The sequence below is a fragment of the Coenobita brevimanus genome, chromosome 82 (genome assembly GCF_032717465.1).
Source record: "Coenobita brevimanus isolate Jiangsu-jjx chromosome 82, ASM3271746v2, whole genome shotgun sequence".
In the NCBI taxonomy this organism is placed as follows: domain Eukaryota; kingdom Metazoa; phylum Arthropoda; class Malacostraca; order Decapoda; family Coenobitidae; genus Coenobita; species Coenobita brevimanus.
The window spans coordinates 1879991-1899148 of NC_137035.1; the positions used below are offsets into that span (position 1 = coordinate 1879991).

At 43.4% G+C, this 19158-nt stretch overlaps 1 protein-coding gene across 1 annotated transcript in view; it reads left to right on the plus strand.

Moving 5' to 3' along the window:
* LOC145409655 (tRNA dimethylallyltransferase) overlaps nt 1-4073 on the plus strand; it is an 89452-nt gene extending 85379 nt beyond the window's left edge. Inside the window, exon 8 of the mRNA XM_080280006.1 lies at nt 3913-4073. Coding sequence (XP_080136132.1) covers nt 3913-4073 — 161 coding nt within the window. The remainder of the gene's footprint in view (nt 1-3912) is intronic.
* The last annotated feature ends 15085 nt before the right edge of the window (nt 4074-19158 follow it).

The following is a 19158-nucleotide window of genomic DNA, read 5'->3' on the forward strand; positions in this document are numbered from 1 at the left end:
CACTTGTCTTCTCATTCGCTCGTCCACACACACGTAGTCTATCATTGCCTTTCGTTCAACAAGTTCACCATCCATCCTCCTCATTACTCTCCATGTATACCGGTGGATCATCTTATGATGAAAGTAGGTATTGGCTATTGCCAACCCCTTACAAACACAGATGTCCACCAAAGCACTACCATTCCCATCTACTTCAGTTGGCACATCCCACTGACCAACCACTCCATCCACTCGTACATTCCCAACTTTGCCATTCATGTCTCCAATCAACAGCACTCTCTCGCTCCTCTCAAACTTGTCCATACATGCTTCTACTCTCGCCCAAAACTCATCTTTCACTCTTGCCACTCGATCCTCTGTTGGAGCATACACACATACAATCGCCCATGCTTGTATACCTACTTTCATCCTCACCCATACAATCCTTGCACCCACTGTTCCATACTCTCTTATATTCTCCTTCCACTTCTTGCTTATCATCAGACATACTCCCTCTCTTGCCCTCTCATTCTCACTGACTCCCGCACATATACCTACACCATATTCCCATTCTCTCACCCTTTCACCTTTCCATTTAGTTTCAATCAATCCACATATATCCACTTTTGCATCCTCAAGCACCTGAACAATCTCTCTCTCTTTCACTTCATCATTCACTCCTCTCACATTCCATGTTCCCACCCTAAGAATGTCCTTTGTCCGTTCCTTAGTCGTCAACGTATGGTCCGTCTGGGTCCGAGGCGCTTTATTCACTTTTTTAGTTAGTTCTTTTTACGGGGTGGGGCACTAACCCACCACCAACCCTTTTAGTCGCCTCGTACGACAAGCAGGGATACTGGGGGAGTATTCTTGAAACCCCCCTACCCCAGAAAACAAATGCAACATAGGTTGCAAAGAGCTTAGGTGCAATGACTCTGATCAGGCCAGTACCGAAGGAGCGTATATTATAGTCACTGTTTTCAGTCTCTGACATTGATACAATAATCTCTGGTTACATGTTAATCTCTGGTTACACATGTTATTTGTGGTAGGTGGGGGCACCCACCATCCACTCACTTGATGTAGTGCTGCTCTCGGGTGTCTGTCCTTTCCTCTCCTCCATCCTTCTTTCCTTCCATCCTCTTCTGTCTTTTTTTCCTTCATACTTTCCTCATCTATCTGTCTGCTGGTGACTTTACACTTCCTCTTCTGTCTTTCTTTTCTTCATTCTTTCCTCTTTCTTCTGCCTCTGGGTGATTCTACACTGAGTGACAAGCCAAATGGTTTCCTGTACACCAGGAAACCATTTATTATGCTGGGTGGTAACTATATGACCAAATTTTGGTGCCTGGTGGTTTAGTAGGTAATTATTGCGCTCCAGTCGGATTGAGCCGGTGAAGGTTTATATCCAAGGGGTGGTTAGAGTTTATTGCTCACATAATGCCACTCAGGGATGAGTGAGGCTGGTCAGTATCATCTTAAATGTCAGGACCAACTGCCTAGCCCTTGGCTTCTACGCTTCTCATGGGACAACATAGGATTGGATGATGGATTGATGGATGGATACACATGTTATGCTGCTGTTAAGATTGTTAGTGTGTGGCAATGGTACATTCCAAGATTGCAGTTTTGTAATCATGAACACAGTATATAGCAGAGAAATGCTTGAACTTTAATGATGTGTACAGCACTTGGCACCTGAAAAGTTTGTTTCTTTCATCACAGTGTGCATTCCAGGGATAGAACAAGCTAACAGGTGATGAATCAGGGTGGAAAAAGATAGAAAAAAATGCCTTTGTCCTGGTATAGACTGGCTTTGGCTGCTGCTTGCTAATGATGACCTGGAAAATGAGCACAGTTGTTTCTAAATATTTTTTTTTATTTTTGAAGATCTAATAATTTAAATATTAAAGAAATGTCCTTCTTTCCTTCCATCCTCTTCTTTCTTTCTTTCCTTCTTTCGTTCCTTGTCCCTCTGCCTACGGGTGACTTTACACTCCCTCTTCTGTCTTTATTTCCTTCATTCTGTATTTTTCCCTCTGCCTGTGGGTGACTCTACACTGAGTGACAAGCCAAATGGTTTCCTGTACACCAGGAAACCATTTACTACCCTGGGTGGTGACCATATAGCCAAATTTTGGCATCTGGTGGTTTAGTGGGTATTTATTGCGTTCCAGTCGGATTGAGCCTGTGAAGGTTTATATCCAAGGGATGGTTGAGGTTGATTGCTTACGTAATGCCACTCAGGGATGAGTGAGGGGGGTCACTCTCATTTTAAATGTCGAGACCAACTGCCTAGCCCCGGGCTCCTACGCTCCTTATGGGGCAGTGTAGGATTGGATGATGGATGGATGGATGGATGGATTAAAGAAATGTGGTTTTGGTGGCCAGCCAAATGTAATATTTTATGTTGCAGTTGTGGCTGTGATAATTCAGCACAAACTTGTATCATAGGACCTCTGCTTATATAGTTTTTGGGATGTGGAAGAATATCATGCAAGAAGAATATCATAAAAAAAAAAACAGTATTGTAATAATGAGAGGAAAATTATTTACCAACTGGACTCCTCCAGGTTCCCCTCGAAACCCATTTTTAGCCAGATTTTATCAGAGAAAAATTATACCAAAGAATACATTTTGGTCTTGCAAAGCCAATGAGAAAATTATCTCTCATCTTAAATGTCAAGACAAACTAGCCTATCCCCGGGCTTTAACGCTTCTCGTTGGCAACACAGGTTTAGATGATGGATGAATGGATGAGAACTAGCTCGCAAAGAAATCCATGTGAAATGGATTTCACTGTTTAAATATGATGCGCTGACTGAGTATGCTATTTGCAAGTGAAGAAACACTTCTTTGTACTGTAAATTTTAAGCCTTTTAACTCTTGTGTTTGGTGATATTTATCATTATTGTTTTAGTGGTGTAATGCAGCTTATGGTTGTATTATTTTCAGAACTGGCAAGATTAATACCTCCCTTCCTCTTTTGTCTTTCTTTTGTTAATTCTTTCCCTTTCCCTCTGCCTGTGGGTGACTCAACACTGATTGACAAGCCAAATGGTTTCCTGTACACCAGGAATGCCACTCAGGGATGAGTGAGGCTGGTCACTCTCATCTTAAATGTCAGGACCAACTTGCCTAGCCCCGGGCTTCTACGCTCATCTGGGGGCAACATAGGATTGGATGATGGGTGGATGGATGGATAGAATTTTAAAAAGGATACGGCCAATTTTTTTTATTTGACCAGGAGGTACTGTATGGATTAAAACCAGAGGGCTAGGTGCTGCCATGTACAGTTTTACACAGACTGGCTGACTGATATGAGGCCATTTTGAATTAGTTAGATATAAAAAGAAAACTTGCGTTATTTTGTTGAATGACTTTGTTTGTGGTAGGTGGGGGCACTCACCATCCACTCACTCGATTTAGTACTGCTGTCGGGTGTCTGCCTTTTCCTCTCCTCCATCTTCTTTCATTCCATCCTCTTCTGTCTTCCATTCCTTCATTCTTTCCTTGTCCTTCTGCCTACGGGTAACTTTACACTCCCTCTTCAGTCTGTCTTTCTTTCATTCTTTCCTCTTCCTTCTGTCTGTGGGTGACTGTACACTGAGTGACAAGCCAAATGGTTTCCTGTACCCCAGGAATCCATTTACTACACTGGGTGGTATTTTGGCACCTGGTGGGTGAGTGGGTAATTAGTGCACTCCAGTCGAATTGAGCCGGTGAAGGTTTATATCCAAGGAGTGGTTGGGGTTGATTGCTCATGTAATGCCACTCAGGGATGAGTGAGGCTGGTCACTCTTATTTTAAATGTCGGGACCAACTGCCTAGCCCCGGGCTCCTGTGCTCCTCATTGGGCAGTGTAGGATTGGATGATGGATGGTTGGATGGATGGATGGATGGATGAATGACTATTTTTTTTATCTTTGGCAGATGACAAGACCCGCCACTATTGTGAAGTGTGTGAGCGGGTGATCATCGGTGAGCAGCAGTGGCAGGTGCACCTTACTAGCAACAGACACAGCAAGATACTCAAACGCAAGAAAAATGCTCCAAAAGAACAGAGTGGGAATAAGCAAAAGAAATATAGCTGATGCAATGTGATAGACTGTGTACAGTACGTACATAGACCTCGAGAAATGTATAGTACAGTATTTTGAAGACAAAAAGTACGAGAGAGGCTGTTATTTTACACGAAAGAAGCAGTATATTGCTATCTAAATATAGTTGTTAAAAGAAAATATTACCATTTATTATTGCATAAGTATCTGATACTTTAAGAAAACAAAAGTGAAATGTTTAAGAAACTGAGAATAATGTAACTTTTCCATTGCTGTAAATCATACTACTCATTGTTATGAGCAACTAGCAGGCATGTAGTGCCTGGAGTAAGAATGACATAAAATTTTGTGTTCTTTATGAATTCCAGTTGGGAGATTAGGGAAGTTAAGTGGAGAGCAGGCATAATGCCATTGCAGTTTCTCATATACAATGACTCTCTTGCTGCCAGCATAGTAGAACATTTAATATAATTTATTGTGTTCATTGGAAATGATGGATGGGCTGTGGGAAGGAAGACTGTTGTTCTGGGCTTTGCAAATGGGTTTCCTTGGTGGATGGTTGTTACTAGCACCTTTCGGATGGATGCCAAATCAGGTGAATCAAGTCATGCGTGTCCTTTGTATTTCCCAACTGAATGCTTGTTTTTTTTTTTCCCCCTTCTCTGTGGGTGACATGTCAAGGACTTTTTGGATCCTGAAGATCTATTTTTCCATTGGGGTCAAAGATTTGTTCTACCTGATTGCAGTACTGTAATTTGAGTTCTAGAAGGACAGGAACCTAGTCTATCTCATTATTTCCCCTCCTTTCAATTTTCGTTTCCTTAATTTCTACAGTATTCAGACTGTTTTATGCAAACGTAAAGGGTGAGAAATTAAATTGGTTTCTCAAATTATTTTACTGTGTAATTTTGCATCTCTCATGGAAGAATCAGAGGGTGGCATTCTTACTTCAGAAAATGCTACAGGGTGGATCCTAACACAATGGATTCTGATGTACTATGTGTACAACAGTATCGTACAGTACTTATCATATGTGCTAGGGTGCGCCATACAATACAAAGCTACCTTAGTCATCTGGGACATTACTCAGTGTGACCATATCCACTCCTGAGTGACTGACACTGGTACTTCTGAAAGCAGGTATTTGTCGTTTTATAATCCTATCCTGATTATTCTCCAGATTCAAGTGATTGTAAGCACCAGCAGGGTCATGTATAGGAACAGGCTTTTTCTCTACAAATTAGTGACATTTCTCCTCAGTCACTCCTGCTCTGGTCATTGCTCAAAAGCAGTTTATGCATGCATTCATCTCCCATCATGACAGGTATGCAGCATCCATCTAACCACACAGTGTCACTGCTTATGTCCAACTGTCAAATGCACAAGTTAGTTGGTACTTTAAGCATTCATTTGTGCACTTGGTCAGCTCTGGAACTGTTCTCAGACTCCTTCCCATTGTCTGCAGTCTTTTAAATGCAGTATATCTAGGCACCTCAGAATTAACGGATCTTCATTTTGACTTCCTTTTTTGCTCAGTAATCTTTCGATGATGATGATGAATGATGATCTTTAGAAAGGGCAAGATTTGGAGACTGTCAGCCTTGTATTCCTTTGTAGCATTCACTCGTCTTCCAGACCTCATTTCCTACCTAAGGATGGGGTGAGGTAGGGTCCAGAGGGTAAGAAAAACCTGATAGGAGAAATTAGTCAAAGGTCTGGCCATTTAAATGAGCCTCAATCATTCATTTAAGCACTTCAGTCCCCTGGAATCCTGGATCTTCTTCACAGCCATAACCATCCACATTTATGCACCTCATTCCATCAACCAGCTGGATGACTCACATCATAGGGAAAAAACAGGGGTGCCAAACCCCTGTCCCACACTCCTTTGTGCAAAATTCTTCCAACCAGTTTGATTCACTGCCATTTTTCTAGCCGTATCAGTCTCCATGCCTTGCTTTCTCACACATCTGCCATATCTATACTTACTACATTTCCACCTCTAAACTCACTCAGATTTAACCTTTTCATCACTGTTAAAACCCATTCTCTCCAGATGATCATACCAGCAAAGCACATTTTTTGGTGTCCACAGACTTCCATACTCCACATCTTTCACTGAATCATGATGAGAGAGGTGAAAAGATTAGTAAGAGAGAGTAAGAAGAGAGTGAATGAGGAATTTGGAAGGAATTTGAGTGTAAAGTGGAGGGATTGTAAAAAATGTTCTGGAAAGAGGTGAAGAGAGTAAGACAGGGTGCAGTTAGTAGGGGAGTGAAAGATAATAATGGTAGATTACTAGTGGAGAATTGTTTAACATAGAGAATGGAATTAATGCGAGTATAAGTGGCTGGGGAATGGCTGGGAGAAGGAGGGAGGTGAGAAGACAGGAAGAAATCAGTAGGATAGAAGTTGTGGAAGCAATGAAGAAAGTCAAATTAGGGAAAGCCCCAGGAATTGATGGAGTGTGTGGTGAAATACTGATGCATGGGGGAGAGATAATAGTACTGTAGAATGGATGTGGAAGATGTGCAGATTGGCCTGGGAGGAAGATAGAGTCCTGAAGGATAGGAAGTCAGGTATAATTATTCCCTTGTACAAAGGAAAAGGGGAAAAGAAATGTGTGGTAATCATAGGGGCATTTGTCTTCTTAGTGTAATGGGAAAAGTGTATGGTAGGGTACTTATTGACAGAGTTAGGGAAATAACAGAGGAATTAGTTGGAGAAGAACAGGGAGGCTTTAGGAAGGGAAGAGGTTGTGTAGATCAGATAATCATTCATAGATCTTTAGTGGAAAAGCTTCTAGAGAAGGGAAAGAAGTTGTATTCGGCCTTCATGGATTTGAAGAAAGCATATGACAGAGTGGATAGACAAGGATTGTGGAAAGTATTAAGAATATATGGAGTAGATGGGAAGTTGTTGAATGCTGTGAAGAGTATGTATGGTGGTGTTAAGGCTGCAGTGCGTGTGGATGGTGAACTGATTGAATTTTTCTCTTTGAAAGTTGGGCTGAAACAGGGATGTGTCATGTCTCCATGGTTGTTCAATCTGTTCATGGATAGGGTAATAAAAGAGATACAAGGTAGGGCAGTGGATGTTGGAGTGGCCCTAGTGAGAGAGGGTAGTGTTTGGAAACTCCCTGTACTGTTGTTTGCAGATGATACTGTGCTGTTAAGTGAAGACGAAAGGGAGATACAAGGCTTGGTGGATGAGTTTGGGAGAGTATGTAAGAAACAGAATCTAAAGGTGAATGTAGGGAAGAGTAAAGTGATGGTCTTTGAGAGAGGTGAAGTCAGTGAATGTACAGTGAGGTTGGATGGTGAGGGAATGGAAAATGTGAGTACGTTTAAGTACTTGGGGAGTGTTATGCATAAGGATGGAAGTCTAGAGTACGAAGTGCGTCAATGGGTACAACAAGTAAGAAAGGTTGCTGGTTCCTTGAAAGCAGTGATAAGAAACAGGAAAGTGAGCATGGAAGTGATAAAGTTACTACATGACTGTATTGTGATACCAACTCTAACGTATGGAAGTGAAGCTTGGACATTGTTGGAAGGAGACAAGTCAAGAGTGAGAGCAGTGGAAATGAGTTATTTAAGAGGAGTCTGTGGAGTCACATGGAGAGACTGGCTGACAAATGAGGATATAAAGGAGTGTTGTGGTGTGGATGTGGATGTGATAGGAAGCATTATGAGGAACACACTGAGGTGGTTTGGCCATGTGGAGAGGATGGAGGGTGAGAGATTGATGAGGAGAGTGTATGTGAGTGAGGTGAAGAGGGGGAGGGGGAGGGGGAGGCTGAGGATGAGATGGAGGGATGGGGTGGAGAGGTATATGAGAGAGGGGGGTGTAAGTTGGGAGCAGGGCAGTGAGATGGCTGGTGACAGGGCGGCATGGAGGCAATTTGTTTGTGACCACCCCAAATGGGATTGAGGCGTCTGGCAATAGATAGATAGATAGATGAAATTCCTTCTGCCTTCACTCACTGCATTCCACACATGTTCCAAAAAACCCTTTTTTCACTGCTGTTACTCTTGACTTTCATTTCCATGCAACATACCAGTCATATTAATGTAGCCTCTAAATTTCCCATCATGGAAGCCTCTCACAGCTGCCACACTCAGACCTCTGTTTAATATCCAGGCCTTCATAGAGCCAGCCACTTTCCCTCACTTTGCTGTCTACTTTCTCATCCCTTTGCAAATTTACCTCTTTTCTATCAATGCTTCAGGTACTGAAATTTCTTCACGTGTTCATCTTTCTCCATTCATAATCACATTAGTCATTCTCCATTCCCTGCACGTGACATTCATTTCGTTTCGTTTTTGGAGGCACCAGCATGCTTGCATGGGTCGTCCTTGGTCACCTAATGGCAGCTGTCCATGCTGCTTGATGTATGGTTGCCACCCTGTTCAGTTCCTTAACCCTGAGGTCACACTTAATGACCTCGTCCCACGTCTTTTTCAGTCTGCCCCTTGCAACCCCACCCCCAGTATTAACGCTTCTCACTTTCTGCACCCAATTATCATCCACCATCCTCTCCACATGTCCAAATCACCTCAATCTACCTCTCCTCATCACAACACCAATATAGTACACTCCAGTCCCATCCTACCTCTCAACTCCTTCTTCGTAAACCCAGCCTCCCCAGGCCTTGCATGCAGGGATGCACAGCACATCCACCTGATCGTTGTCATTTCTGTGCGTTTGAGCCTGCGAATATCCTCTTCCTTTACTGCCCAGGTCTCACTACCATACAGTATTATGCTCTTCATCATCCATCCGTCCATCCATCCATCATCCAATCCTATGTTGCCCCATGAGGAGCGTAGGAACCAGGGGCTAGGCAAGTTGTTCCTGACATTTAAGATGAGAGTGACCAGTGTCACTCATCCTTGAGTGGTATTGTGTGAGCAGTAAAGCCCAACCACCCCTTGGATATAAACCTTCACCAGCTCAATCCGATTGGAACACTGTAATTACCCACTAAACCACCAGGTGCCAAAATTTGGTTATATGGTTACCACCCAGCATAGTAAATGATTTCCTGGTGTACAAGAAGCCATTTGGCTTGTCACTCAATGCAGAATCACCCACAGGCAGAAGGAAGAGGAAAGAATGAAGAAAAGAAAGACAGAAGAGGGAGTGTAAAGTCACCAGTAGGAAGAAGGACGAGGAAAGAGTGAAGGAAAAAAAAGGCAGAAGAGGATGGAAGGAAAGAAGGATGGAGGAGAGGAAAGGGCAGACACCCGAGAGCAGCACTACATTGAGTGAGTGGATGGTGAGTGCCCTCACCTACCACAAGATATGCCAAATACAAAGATTCCTTAGCACATAGGGAGAGCCCTATCAGTGTCAGGAGAGGCAACAGCTCCCTGAAATTCTTTCAACCACTTCTCACCCCACCCACAGAGCTAGCTAGCTCCAGCCCCACCTCCAGCACATAACATGTCTCCCAAATTACAAAACTCTTCCACACATTCAAGAGACTCACCAGCAAGTTCAATCCTTTCATGCCTGACCATCTCCACCTGCCCTCCCCGACACTCCGCACACATACAATCAGCATTATCTCGCAGTCTACCTCTAATACCTCTATGCTACACCTCTCATGCACCCACTTATAACAAACACTGCACAAGATGGAATTACAGTACTTCCCACACCTTTGTGGCAAATTGCACATGGCTGCTTTCCCTCTTCTTTGAGAGTACCTCCACCAACCCTAGATATCATCCATCCATCCATCATCCAATCCTACGTTGCCCCATGAGGAGCGTAGGAGCCCAGGGCTAGGCAAGTCTTGACATTTAAGATGAGGAGTGACCAGTGTCACTTATCCCTGAGTGGCATAACATGAGCAATAAACCCCAACCATCTCTTGGATATAAACCTTCACCAGCTCAATCCAACTGGAGCACCGTAATTACCCACTAAACCACCAGGTGTCATAATTTGGTCATATGGTTACCACCCAGCATAGTAAATGGTTTCCTGGTGTACAGGAAACCATTTGGCTTGTCACTCAGTGTTGAGTCATCCATAGGCAGAAGGAAGAGGAAAGAATAAAGGAAAGAAAGGCAGGAGAGAGAGTGTAAAGTCAACCGTAGGCAAAAGAATGAGGAAAGAATGAAGTAAAGAAAGAAGAGGAAGGATGTGAATAAGGAAGGAGGAGAGGAAAGGGCAGACAGCCGAGAGCAGCACTACATCGAGTAAGTGGATGGCGGACACCTCCACCTCATTTTTGCTTTATCTGCATTTACTCTTCAGCCCTTGTGCCAGATACCATCTCTCCACTTCCTAAATCTTTATCCTCCTTCCTTTCATTCTCTGCAATCAACACCAAATCATCAGCATACAATATCTCCCATGGGGAGTCTATTTCTGAAGTCACTTGAGAGGGCTTCAAGTACTATGATAAACAACAAGGGACTCAAAACTGACCCCTGATGCACACCAGCATTCATGGAAAACTCATGTCTCAGATCTCTATTCAATTTTACCTGCGTGCGAGCACCCACACATGTGGCTATAACCAGATTAACCAACCGCTCCTCCATCCCAGGGTTTCTCATTGCCCACTTCACTGCCTCTGTAGGAACTCTGTCAAAGGCCTTCTTCAAATCATCAGAAACAAAGTACAATTCCCTTTTCTTTCCTATATATTTTTCCTGAAGCTGTCGAACAAAATAGGGCATCAGTGGTCCCCCTGCCTGGCATTAACCCGAACTGCATCTCATTAATATTCACTCTTTCTCTTATCGTACCTTCTAGAGCTCTCTCCATTACCTTCATTAGCTGATCTAAAAGCTTTATACCTCTATAATTTCCTTTTTCCAGGGCATCACCCTTCCCCTTGTACACATTTGCAGTTACACTCTTCAGTCAATCATATGGGACAACACACTCATATATAATCATATTTATCAGGTCAGTGACTTACCTCACTCCTATATCTCCTGAGGCTTTCAACATTTCACTAGTCAACCCAGACACACCTGCTGCCTTCCCCACCTGCATCTTGCCTATTGCCTCACTCACAGTAGCAGCATCAATCAAAGGCCAAACACTGGATCTGTTGGCCCTGAACCTTCCCCGTCCAAGTTGAACTCATTTAACAGTCGGCTATAATGCTCATTCCATACATCTTTAATATCCTCGCTGTTCACCACTACCCTTCCTTCATCATTCTTCACACACTGCTCACCTGTAATATCCCAATGATCCCTCTTCACCTGATTTGCCACCTTAAATGTCATATTCTTCCTTTCAACATGATTCAGGTTATCAAGTAAGTCTCTGTGACTCAGACTTCGCCCTGTATACCTCTCTTCTGGTCATATGCATGGCTGCCAAGTATTCCTCTTTGTTACCACTCTTCTTCCATTCCCAGAAAAGCCTTCTTTTCTCCTTAACTGCAGCTTCTACACCCTCATCCCACCACCAAGTTATAAAGTACATCTATTTTAAACAGAAAGCAATGTTTATATTTCTATAGAATTATTGATACTGTATTTGGTAATGATATGAGACAACATATAAGTTAATTCCAGTAATGATTGCTGTTATATAACAAATTTACCGCACTCCTTAATAAAACTAACAACCATATCTATCAAACACAATTTTACTCTTAATTCTAAAACTTTCAAAATTAGAGACAGGTAGTGCTGGCTGTAAAGTTTGTATTCACCAGATGAAAACCAAGGAAATACCTTGAATTCTTGCTACATACTATTAGGATTTTTTAACCCAATCTGTTATTTTAATCCAGTTTGTTATTAAATATATTATTAAAAAAAAACTAAAGTGGGTAAAATAGTGTTTTTTTTCAAGTGGATTTTACTGAAAAAATCCAGGTGGATAAAACCGGGTTACCCACTTTGGTGACAGCCCTGACAGTAAATACAAATGAAGGCTTTATCCAACTTCTCCAGATTGAAAAGTCTCTAGTAAACTGAATATAATTATCTTGAGATGACAAGAATAAAATAAACAGGTCATCATAGTCAAGTAGTTAACCTCTTCAGTATGATTATTTTTTATTTGTTCTTGCAATCCCAGACAGTTCATTCAGCTTAGGTGTAATCTCTATTAGCCAAATGGTTAGTGAAGGTTTTATATAACCCATCCAGTTTGAAAAATCTCCCTTAAGCTAAATAAGCCCATCTGAAGGCAGCACAAATAATTAAAAAAAGGTGTCACCATACTGTAGTAGTAGCAGAGCAACCTCTGTCAATCTGACTGAGCAGACCCACTTCCCACAGGCAAGCAGTTGCCTCAGTAGGGCTGTTCCATGCGGTAAACTGATGGTCCCTTGCAGTGGTCAGTGCCTCACCTCAGTGAGATGTGAGGAATAGTGTGCAGGTTTGGTTCATAGATGGGTGCCACATTTGTATCTTTCCACGCAATTAAAATTGGCACTGTAGCACGTCCATGTCATTATTTGGTTATATGGTTATGACCCAGCATTGTAAATAGTTTACTGGGTTACAAGAAAACACTAGACTTGTCTGTCAGTGTAGTCACCTATTGAAGAAATAGGCAGCACTGCATCATGGGAGGGGATGATGGTCACCAGCACCTACCAATAATATAGGGGTTAAAAACATAGATACTGTACCCAGAATTTTTTAGAGGTCCATTCTTTTCAAAGTCGTCATTTCTCATCTTTTATGTATTTAACTTTCTTGTGGCTGTATCTTCTCTTTGGCAGTACAGATATTTTATTCCAGCTATTGCAAGATGTTTATGTTCCTGAGAGTAAAAGAGCCTGAGAATATTAGTACTGGTCCCATAGTTATGTCATGTTTTATTCTGTTCAGTGATGGATGATTTATTATTCAGTATTCAGCCAAGAGTGAGTCACAAGATCCCATATGTTAATACTTTTACACATAATCCCTTCATGGCTGGGTCAACGTTGATATTCTATTCCAACTAATGCCAGATGATCATATTCAGCTAGAAAGTGAGTCAAAGAATGATGAGGGTTAAGTATCTGTTAACCCTCATATTGTCAGGATAAGTCTGTTAGCCTGATCTATTCCAGTTCTTGCTAGACAGACATACTCATCTGAGAGAGGATCCAGCCCAAGAGTATTAAATAAAATTTGTAGTAATGTAACAAAGAAAATCTTGAACTAAATAAAGGTTTTAGTATTAAGAATTACTTTTATTTAGCCCTTTTGTTCTGTTTGCATGTAGGAGAAGGAATAGCCCATGAATAATCACATAGAATAATTGTAACCCCTTGAATAAGGTGACATGTTTGTTTTTGTTTTGCTTTTGATAGGGTACCTCCAGGTATTTTTATTTAGCTATGGGGAGATATCTTGTAGCAGTAGTAGTTGTAGTTGCAAACCCAGTCTCAACTAAACATGAACCCAGTGGACTGTGTGACTGAAACTGTCCTTCTGCAGACCACCATCCTTTTTTCAGCAGATAGGGAAGAAATTGAGGGTCATTTGTATAACCAGGCAATGGAGCAGCCTGTTCTCTATCAGTCCCACCACATGGTGTCACTCCAGTATTGATCTTGTAGTGAATGTAATAATGAATTCTGTATCTGACCTCTTCAGTTCCACAAGTCTCCCCAAAGCTGAGTAGAATTGTCAGACGGTAGCATGAACAGCATAAAAAACATTCTCAGACTGAGGGGGTTAACATATGATTGAGACAACTCGTATTTTATTTCCTGTGAGTACCAGGTGATTATATTAAGCTGAGAGTAGGTATAGGAACCTGAGAATGTTAATACTGTCACCATTAACCCTTTTATAATTGACACAACTAGTATTTCATTCCAGCTAACGCCAGATGATTTTATTCAGCGGAGTGTCATTGGAACATGAAATAATTAATACTATAGCATGTTTATTGAGTTACCTGAGAGGAGCATGTGGAGTGACATGGAGGGACAGGTTGACGAATGAAGAAGTGAAAGAATGTTGTGAGGCGGATGTGGATGTGATTGTGAGAATTAGGAGAAGTACATAGAGGTGGTTTGAACATGTGGAGGGAATGTAGAATGAAAGGCTGACTAAGAGGGTGTATGTAGATGAAGTGGAGGGAGGGAGAGGGAGGGTGAGACTGAGGATGAGTTGGAGGGATGGAGTTGAGAGGTATATGGGGGAGGGGGGAGTGAGTTGGGGGGGAGGGCAGTCAAATAGTGGATGACAGAGCAACTTGGAGGCGTTTTGTCTGCAGCCACCCTTTGCGGGATTAGGGCGTCGGGCTATAGATAGATAGACAGATAGATGTTTATTTGCACCTGATAAATATTCCTGGACCTTTTCAGCATTGTTGATGACTAACTGTAATCAGAATGAAGGGAAATTCTGACTAGTAACCAAGGAGGCATTCCTATCTCATGACAATCACTCATCAGATTCCGTGCATCCACAACTTAGTGTTTGAATTGTTGGAGTGGCCTAATTCCATCAGATAAAAACAAATCAACTACAGCCGTACAGTACCATGAGGTCACGTAATTACGACAGCTCCAGTATGATTTTATTCACCTGGGAGTGAGTCATAGGAAGCTGAGTGCTACTAAGATTTCAATCAGTTGCTCTAGTAAAGGATCTGATAACATTAACCCATTCCAGTTGATGTCAGTTTCATTTTATTTTATATTTGCTGCCACAATAATTTTATTCAACTTTGACATTTTGAGCTGGATCAGTGCGGCCTACACCCATTTATGCCCACCTACTCCAGCCCACATCCACCAAGGTCCACCTACACCCTTTAATACCCACCCAAATACATTGATACCTACCTACAGTCATCTGCACCCACTTACAAACACCTACACCCACCTACAGGCACCTGCATTGACCCACAACCACTTACAAGCACCTGCACCCACCCACACTCACAAGCACCTGCACCCACCCACACCCACTTATAAGCACCTGCACCCACCCATGCTGCTATCAGGCTTTTCTAGCCTGGGTTTCACCTATCCAGTCTGACTCTAGTAGGTCCAAACAGTGCTGCAGCCTGCTTCCCACTGCATGGTAGTACTCCACAAACAGGCTTATATACACCTCCAAAAGGAAGTGGAGTATGAGGCTTTCTGGCAGACCTCACTTACACCTACATGCACCCACTGATACCCACCTACACCAACCCACACCTACTTACACCCACCTACACATACCCAACTCTTTCTGCACCCACTTACACCAACCCATATTTACGGATATCTGCCCACATCAACCTACACCCACCTCCACCCACTCACACATATCCACACCCACCAAACCCACTCACACCCATGTACTGTACACCCACCCACACCCTTCTACACTCACCTGCATCCACCCACATCAGCCTACACCCACCCACACCAACTTATGCCCACACACACACACACACACACACACACACACACACACACACACACACACACACACACACACACACACACACACACACACACACACACACACACACACACACACACACACACACCCTTCTATACCCAGTTACATACACTGACATCTACTCAAACACACACCCACAACCACCCACACTCACACACTCCCACATACACTCACTCCCACACCCACTTAGACACCTACACCTACTTAAACATACTGACACACATGAGTACACCCTTACCCACTCAGACACACCCACACCCACTCAGACACACCCACACCCACTCAGACATATCTACACCCACTCAGACACACTCACACCCACTCAGACACACCCACACCCACTCAGACACCTACACCCACTCAGACACATCTACACCCATTCAGTCACACCCACACTTACCTACAGACACCCACACCCACTCAGACACACCCACACCCACACCCACTCAGACACCTACACCCACTCAGACACACCCACACCCACTCAGACATACCCACACCCACTCAGACACACCCACACCCGCTCAGACACTCGCAACCACTCAGACACCCACACCCACTCAGACACCTACACCCACTGAGACACACCCACACCCACTCAGACACACTCACACCCACTCAGACACGATCGCTCCATCGGTTGAGAGGTGGCCTGGAGTCCTAACGGACCCAGGTTCAAATCCCCGCTGGGGCAGGGAACAGTTTAAGGATTTGAATTTCATTAAATCAGGCTTCACTGATCTACCAGAAGACCCGCCGACATGTCGTAAAAATACCCCGCTAATGCCAATACACCAGTCCTGTATGAGACAGCCCTAGCATGTATTCAATATGGACGGTGGGTGTTAGCGCCGAAGTGGTGACATGTAGAGGTGTATGGTATGTAGGAGGACTGCTGGGCCTTGATAGCAGGCTGTGAAGCCTATGTCCAGAGTCAGACACATAAAAAAAAAAAAAAGCTCAGACACCTACACCCACTCAGACACACCCACACCCACTCAGACAGTCACACCCACTCAAACACACCCACACACATTGAAACACACCCACACACTTTCAAACGCACTCTCACACGCTCAGGGACTCCCACACACACTCAAAAACTCCCACACACATTCAAACACTCCCACACGCATTCAGACACTCCCACACTGACTCCCAAACTCCCCATACACTCAAACACTCCCAAATGCACCCAAAAATGCCCTCACACATTCAAACACTCCCACACACATTCAAACACTCCCACACTCACTCAAACACTCCCACATGCACTCAAAACTCCCAGACACACTCAAACGCTCCCACACACACTCAAAAACTCCCACACACGCTCAAACACGCCCATATACACTCAAGCACTCCCACACGTACACGAAAACTCCCACACGCAATTAGGCACTCCCACATGCACTCAAACACTCCCACACCCACTAAAACACTCCCATACCCACTCAGACACTCCCATACCCGCTCAGGCATATCCACACCCACTGCAAACACTCTCACACGCACTCAATCCCCCACACACTCAGACACACCCATACCACCACCTAGACATACTCGCCCACGCTCAAACACTCCCACACCCATCCACGCCCACTCAAACACTTCCACACCCATCCTCGCCCACTCAAACACTCCCACACCCATCCTCGCCCACTCAAACACTCCCACACCCTCCCACACCCACCCCAGCACACTTACACAATATTTAATTCTATCTAGTTTTAATAATATTTCCCTAATTGAATAAAACCATCCTGAAGTGGCAAGAATGAAGAGTTACGACATGGGAGTGAAAAGGTTAGATCAACTTTCACCAGGTGTTTTACAATACAACTCATAATAGTTGATGTTCTAACCAGGTCCCCATTTACGCTGATGGGTGAACAAGGACAAGAAAGGAACCAATCTTGTCCAACAGTCTGACCGGCCCAAGAACTGAACTGGAGTTCTTTTATTTTTGAGCTAAATGTGCTAACTCGTGCATATCTGGCTTCCCGAGAAGACAGGTGTCATTTATCACATGCAAATATAAGTTAATTGACCATGTTAATTACCTGACGTGTAGGTGGGTGCAGGTGTTTGGGTAGAAGTAAGTGGGTGTGGGTGGATGTAGGTGGATGCAGGTATGTGTGGGTAGGGGTGGGTGGGTGTCTGCTGTGTGGCCCAAACACCCTGCGGTCACAACCACCACGAATGAACGCGACTGACGTAGTCGCAGCCGAGGGATGCGACTTAAATTGCCGCATCCCCACATAATACAATATTTTAGTTATTTGAAATTAGGTAAATAATACTATTCTATATTACGCCATACAAATGGGATGTATGTTTACCTATAAACAGGAGGTAATTGATTCCACACCAGCCATAACACGCATAGATCCATGTAAGGAGAAACTCTTTGCGCCCTTAAACCACATACAGTATACTGAGGTGCTGAGATAGGGGAGATGGTGGCTCAGAGATAGAGCGCCCGACCCGCAATCACGAGATTGCGAGTTCGAGCCTCCCACGGGTCACCTTTGCCGGAAGTGGTAGCGCGCTCCTGTAACCTAGCGGGGTTATAGGGCCATAGTTGCCTAGCTCGGGGATGATTAATCCTTAGATGCTGGGGAACAAAGACTATTCCAGTCACCTGAACATCAAGAGAACACGAAACTGATCTGTGATGTGCGAGGTCGCTATAGGACGTTTATGGTAACTGCTTGCGTGGAAATAAAGGTTTTCATTCGACTCCAAAATGTTGGAAATGTGCACACAGTTAACTGTTACAAAATGTGTTGATAAAAATGTTTTAAGGGAAACGCCATCTCTCTCAGGTTTAGCGTAGAAGCTTCCACGATCATATCAGGGTGATCTGCAACAACTTGATGATGAGTGGGGGAATCTTTCATATCTGAATGTTCCTGAAAATGTGAAAACAGAACAATCCAGAGGTGTTTTTCGAGTGACTTTCAACTCTTAAGAGTGACATGGTGACTGATATTTCAGTCACTTCCTGTGTTTGCTCTCTGATTAGTCATTGCCTACTAATAATGCAGAGGCAGAAAGAATCTTCTCCAAGGTAAACCTCAATAAAAGTATAAAAACTTAGGAATAAACTCTCTCTTCGCACACGAATAAATATTGTTTTAACATCCGAAACATCACGTGAGAGATATGATCAAGAGTGTGCAACACGATGCAAGTGTTTAAACTGTCATAGTATAATTATAACGCTTCTGTAAATACTTATAATCATACAATTGTATTCACTAACTCAGTTGATGATTGTTGTCATTACACTGTATATGTAAAATATAATACAAGTTACGATGTTTTCCAACGCACCAATTTTTGTTTGTTACCCATTAAATTGGTATTTTTCTATGGTTGCCATGAAGAGAGAATGGTATGCTGCTGAGTGAGTGCGGCCTCACCAGCAACGCTGACAGATGGGCGTTGATGAGTGCAAGTGAGTGTGGGTGAGTGTGAGTGGTTGTAGGTGGGAGTGGATGGATGTCGATCGGTGTTGACAGGTGTAAGTAGGTGTAAATGGTAGTGGCTGGGTGTAGTTGCGTGTGGATGTGTGTTGGGGTCGCAGGTAGATGAAGGTAGGGGTAAGTGGGTGTGGGTTGGTGTGGTTGGGTGTGGTTTGCATGGGTGTATGTGGGTTTGTGTGGGTAGTTAAGGGCTGGTATGGTTGGGTGTACATAAGTATGGGTGGGTGTAGTTGGGTG